This window comes from Gymnoscopelus braueri, assembly GCF_963280865.1.
Source record: "Gymnoscopelus braueri genome assembly, chromosome: 18".
In the NCBI taxonomy this organism is placed as follows: Eukaryota; Metazoa; Chordata; class Actinopteri; order Myctophiformes; family Myctophidae; genus Gymnoscopelus; species Gymnoscopelus braueri.
The window spans coordinates 36996664-37003077 of NC_137618.1; the positions used below are offsets into that span (position 1 = coordinate 36996664).

General features: G+C 41.1%; 1 protein-coding gene across 1 annotated transcript in view; it reads right to left on the reverse strand.

Annotated features, from left to right (window-relative positions):
• Positions 1-848: 848 nt before the first annotated feature.
• The window catches only part of arsh (arylsulfatase H), a 14215-nt gene continuing 8649 nt past the window's right edge, over positions 849-6414 (reverse strand). The window contains exons 8-11 of the mRNA XM_080456429.1: positions 5077-5211; positions 3933-4092; positions 3073-3194; positions 849-2916 (exon numbers count right to left, since the gene is read on the reverse strand). Coding sequence (XP_080312555.1) covers positions 2507-2916; positions 3073-3194; positions 3933-4092; positions 5077-5211 — 827 coding nt within the window. The 3' untranslated portion in view covers positions 849-2506. The remainder of the gene's footprint in view (positions 2917-3072; positions 3195-3932; positions 4093-5076; positions 5212-6414) is intronic.

Here is a 6414-nt window from a genome sequence, read left to right on the forward strand (position 1 = left end):
TTGTGATAATGTTTTTTGGGTGCATCAGTATAGAAGACAAAATACAGTAAGCGGTCTGCAGTCGAGATACCCGCACACAAACGTCCCTGAGCTAGAAGTCCACAAAAAAAACAGTCCACATCCTGAGATCAATGCAAAAATGTTTAATTCAAGACGTACATGACAAACAGTGCTCAAACACAATAAATGAATGATTAAAATAAGACGGATGTCTTAAAAGAAAGACTACATTTTTGCATTGATCTCAGTATGAGGACGGTTTGTTTTTTAGGCTCTCTAGCCCAGGCACATTGGTTTGCGGTTATCTCTACTGCAGACAACTTATGTAATCAGCTACCACCCAAACCCCTGAATTAATTAGATTCTATGGTACACAGAAGGGTATTGTCAAATTAAGCACCGCATGAACAAATTAAAAGTTTTGTTTCAATACAGGTACGTTGTTCCTTCATCTCTTTCAGCGATTTTCACAAAAAACAACAGCCCCAATTTGGTCATAAATGCATTCAAATGATCATGGAAATTACATGGCATCGCTGTCGGGTGGAAACCTTGTCCAAAGCAGTTACTTTTCAAGAAATTGAAAAAAAGATGGATCCAATGTAGTTATCAGTTAGTCACAAGCTGGTAATACTTTTCATTGGTTAAATATTCCTAAAACCTTAACCACACACTTAACCACTTTCACAGCTGATGTAGGCCTACAAGCTCACTGTCCGTTGTGAGCTTGTAGGCGTTGACTGCAGCTTTTTTTGGTACGACACACTTGGCAAAGTAGGGCACTAATGTACGAAAAATAAAATATGGAGATACAAAGTTTCTGCCTGACAGGGGGAATAATAATGTAAGTACGTTTTTAGTTTCAGTTTTTAAAGTTCTGCAAAAACCTATATTTTTCAAAGCTAAAATTCAATAAAATACAACACGATATTTCAAGTGCTAAATAATTTAATACATTCTATTCATAGTTCATATTTGGTTCTCTTCCCCAAGATGTTCATATTGGAAAATATATAAAAAATGCATTATTCAAAAGGTTATTTTCATTCAAAGTCACAGCGGTGTTCAAAATTATACCGCAAGAACAATTACAGTATTTTCATCAGAATCACAAGTTCAGTCCTTCATATTTTCCATAATTCACACATCTGAAATGTTCTCTCTGCAATTTGCTACAAAATACACACGTGTTTTTGGTTTAAAGGGTGTGTGTGTGTGTGTGTGTGTGTGTGTGTGTGTGTGTGTGTGTGTGTGTGTGTGTGTGTGTGTGTGTGTGTGTGTGTGTGTGTGTGTGTGTGTGTGTGTGTGTGTGTGTGTGTGTGTGTGTGTGTGTGTGTGTGTGTGTGTGTGTGTGTGTGTGCGCGCGTGTGCGTGCGTTTGAGAGAGACGGTCTAAGTAAGAGTAAGAGAGAGAGGTGCAGAAAACTTTAATTCTATTGTGAGTGTTTCTCATTTTGTTAAGTCTTGCATGACTGTCAATATGTGCACAAGCCACTTTTACAATTGCACGTGTTAAGTCACTTTAAAGCCTTGGGAGTGATTTGATTTCTATGTCCTTATGCTTATAATTTACTTCATGCATCATGTTCCGTTCAGTGGTTAACTGCACATGGTTCGCTGAAACAATACAACAATGGACTCGCAGCTGCAACCACACGGATACCCAAGTTGCTTGAATGCACACAGTGAATGCATGTAGTGAATGCATGTAGAGGACACTATATACAGACATGTATGTTTATGTCCACTGTATGTGTGAAATGTTTGCTCACAAACATGTCCCTGGGGTTACAATACAGTACCGTATATTATGCATGCATGTGTGCCTCAAATGCCATTGTGCACATTAATGTGTATGTATGTGTGTGTTTATGCATTACTGCAGGGGTACTCAACTACAAATCGTTTTTTGAATAAGGCAAGGGATCCGTTTATTTAAGTCTGTCAATCGAGCCAAGCTTATCAAATCGGATCCCCTCCCAACCAACCAACTGAATAAAACTGGGGTGCAGAGCAGCGGCGCAAATCTGTGTTGAGGCTAGAGGGGGTCTTCATTTTCCTTTAATCTAGCTAATTTGACACTGTGCTATGTTAATTCTTCATTATTAATTACTTACTCAGGTTCAGGTTCTATTAAATAAAATATTTTTAATTATTTTAACATTTATTTGTATTATTCTAAATGACTTGGGGGGCGTCCAATCTGAAGCTAGGGGGAGACAAATCTCCCCCGTTCCCCCCGGGATTTCCGTGCCTGGTGCAGAGTATGAATCAAATAACTGATTACTTAAAGTTCAGTTTTTGACTGCTGGGTAAACATATGATTTCAAGATGTCTGTTTGGGTTAAGTAATGACCTTATTGAACCGTCACATTAGATAATAATCCAAAGCATTATCGACAGATTAATCTGTTAAGAAAATAATGGTTGGTTGTAGCCAGTGTGCATGTTCTTGTGTTCTCTATGCATGCACGTATGTATCCATCCATACTGTAGGTGTTTTATTATCAAGTTGCTGTTGTGCCTTCTTTGCAGCCACAGAATGGGAAGGTTCCACAGCAGGGCTGCAACCAGGGCCTCCATAAGATCTTCTCCCAAGACATCTGGCTGGCAACAGTCTGCTGTGTGTGCGTGTCGCCGTGTGTGAGACCGCCGGACACCTGTACGTCTGTTAGCGTGCGTTCATGACTCACCACGGCTTCGGCCGTCCGTTCAAGGATTTCGGCGAATCGGGGCTCGGTGTCCGGGGTCAGTGGGCGGGACTCGGCGGGGTCGTGGAAGAGGTCAAACACCAGCGGGGGGTCGTGGTGGGTAACGTGGTCGCCGTGACATAAGCACACCTTGGTGTCATAGCAACCGCCTGCTCCGGGGGGATAGAAGTTGGGGGTGAAGAAGTGAACTTTGAAGATGGAGTCGCCTGGAGAAAAACACACAAACACAAACTCTCATGAGGCCATTCAGTATTTCAGAACAAATAAAGGGCCCTATAAACATCACTAAGATGTGTGTGCATGTCTGCGTATGAGTGTGTGTATGAGTGTGCGTGTGCGTGTGTGTGTGTGTGTTTGCTTACTCCCTGGTGGATGCCAGCGCACTGCGTTGAGGTGGATGCCACAGTAATGGAACATGAATTCATGTTGCGATCGCTCGGCCTTCCCCTCTAACAGTGGCATCAGATTATAGCCGTCTAGCAGTCTAAGAGAAAGTAAATGAACACATGAGAAACATGAGGGGATGAAGATATGTTATAGTCAAGGAGAGAGAGAGAGAGAAAGAGAGAGGGAACATTACTGCGAAAATAGCCGATCTACAAGCGCACAACGCGTCACGTTGCATTGTGAGCTTGTAGACGGCTAATTTCGGTGAAGAGATTTGGTGTAGAGCAGTGGTTTTGAACCTTTTTCATGTCAAGGACCCCCAAATTGACACTTATTATCCCGCGGACCCCCATTTGAAAAGATATGCCAAGGCACAAACACAGGGGTGCAGGGGTCTACCATCATAAGAGAAGGTTTTTACGGCTCTAGAAGTGATTTTCAACCATTTTAATTTCAAGGACCCCCAGTTTGACATGCATTAGGGCCCCCCATTTAATGGCATTTCTCTGGGACCCCAATTTATATTCTAAAATCAATGTTAATTTAACTCTGAGAGTGTACAAATGGAACCAAATGGACCCGTAAGGGTCCATTTGGTTCCATTTGTACACTCTCTGAGTTACAGACCCATAAGGGTCCATTTGGTTCCTAACTATCTATCATTTAGCTGGGGACCACCTGGAATCCCTTCAAGGACCACTGGTGGTCCCCGGACCACTGGTTGAGAACCACTGGTGTAGAGGGAGAAAAAAGGAGGGGACCAACTATAGACCCCTGGGGGAATCCGTTCGAGGAAGTACAGTACACAGGGTTTAATTGGTTAACGTCTCTCTACCTGTCTGGCCGCGTGTCCTGGGCCAGGTATTTGAGAGTAGGGTACAGATCCATGAGGCTGGTTGGTTCGTCTACAACCCTCCCAGCTGGCAATCTGCCCGGCCAGCGGAAAATGCCAGGCACCCTGATACCACCCTCCCATCCTCCCATCGCTTTCCCACCTGGAGGAGAGAGTGAGACAGAGAGAGAGAGAGAGAGAGAGAGAGTGAGAACAGGGGAGAAGAGAGATGACATACCATAAATATCTCCATTCCTTTCCCGGCGGGAAAAGGATAGGACTGCAAGACGTAGATATACACTCATATAGGGACTCACTTCATCAAAGTAATAACGGTTAAAGTAATTAAACTGTCAAAGTATAGTAATAACGATACTTTGCAGCATTAATACAGTAGCCAAATGCACTACTTCCCTTACCACCCAGAGATATAGTCGTAGAGTCTCATCTTAATCTGTTCATATGTGGATGACTGGTGTAAAATGTGAATTCCTCGGAAGGCTTATGAATTTGAAACTTTATTACATTTTAATGCATTTTTTTCATCAGAGAGGAGAGGAGAGGTAGACATTGCATGGCAGTTGTTTTGCATTACATTCTCAGCACATTCACGCCCTCTCGAGAAAAATTTACAGTTTGCAAAGTCAAGCCTAGAAACTAATGATATTAATTTTGGGGCATTTTCATTAGGGCTGGCTTTGCTATGAATCTAAACAACCAAAATTATGCCATGTCAACTTAACCCATTAAGACCTGGAACGTGTATGTGTAATCTTTTTTATTTGAGCTAAAAAGCATTATTTTACACTTTGGCTAAAAATAGCAGATATGCCGAGTGCCGCGCTATGAGCTTGTAGATCTGCTATTTTTGAAAAATCGTGAAAATATGTGCAAACCTTTGAATATAAAATATTTTGAGATGGGGGTCCGCGGCCAAATACATAAAATTTTGGGGGTCCTTGAGATGAAAAAGATTGAGCACCACTGATATAGAAACATACGTTTTTCAGAATACTATTGGGATTTAGGAGACCTATAGAATCGGCTTCAGGTCTGAAAGGGTTAATTGAGAGTTGTGCAGTACTATTTATTATGAGTAATTTATGACTCATTTGAGTCCCCATCGATTTTGCCTGTGCTACTGTACCTTTATAAATGCCGTTCCAGCCACCGTTTTGGCCATGGGCGTCAGCACCCTCAATGTGACCTCCGTGATCTGATGTAAAGTACATCAGAGTGTTGCTGGCTAGTCCTAGGGAGTCCACTGTCTCCATCACTTCACCTGAAAACATCATCAATATAACTTTAGAGTTCAGAATGATAGTTACAGTAACATGCCATTTGGCAAGTGAAGGGTCACACTCAACAGTGGCAAGATCAGAGAGTTTTTAATTTCTCCGTATGCCTTAAAAATGGACAAACGTTACACAGTAACACACCACGAGGCGTTACTATAAATATAATGGTTTGATGTGATAATGCAAGAATAGGACACTAATGAGGTTTGATAATGCTAGCAACATCTGCTCAGTGGTGGAAAAAGTACTCAAATGTTTTACTTAAGTAAAAGTATCAATACTGCAATGTAGAAATACTATTTAGTACTTAAATAGTATTTAAGTACTAATGTACTTAAATACTTTAACTCTAAATTTACTTGCGTAAAAGTATTGATATCACAATGTACTTAATTTACCAAAAGTAGAAAGTACTCATTATGCAGAATGCCCCATTTCACAAGTTTTCAAATGTGTAAAATGTATAAACATCTTTTGAAAATAGCAGATCTACAAGCTCACAATGCGTCGCATCTCGAGCTTGTAGATCGGCTATTTTCAAATGGCCAAAATGTATATAGGGCTGTAGAGGGTAATGTATGTTTTGTAATAATTCTACAAAGTAACTAGTAACTAAAGTTTTCAAATAATTGTAGTGGAGTAAAAGTATAATATTTGCCTCCGAGTTGTAGTGGAGTAGAAGTATTGAAAATTGGAAATACTCCAGTAAAGTTAAAGTACCTCAAAATTGTACTTAAGTACAGTACTTAAGTAAATGTACTTAGTTACTTTCCACCACTGAACGTGCTATTATACTGTACCTCACAGTGCACTTGAGTAAAAATGTTACACAGATAGTGTATTAAGAATGGAACACGATCTGAGGTAAAGAATACTATCGACCGGCTCCAGGAAATCCCCCTTATTCCTCCCTTCTGACCTACAGACACACTATAGTGCCGTCTTCTGCCGACAGAAGATGTATCACAATAATAAAGTGTGGTGAGGACAAGTTCAGCGTGAAAGATAAAGAGGAGGTGAAGCACAGCGGAACGGAAAAACCACTCAAAGTGATTTCGAGGCATCCATCAACGCTGCAGGTATGGCTGGCATTCGACTATGCTAACAGCTCAATCTGAAATGCTAAGACGTAATTTCCCTCAGCTGGTTTCTGTGAGGCGGAGGTAAGACAAACTATTCTGTCTGTG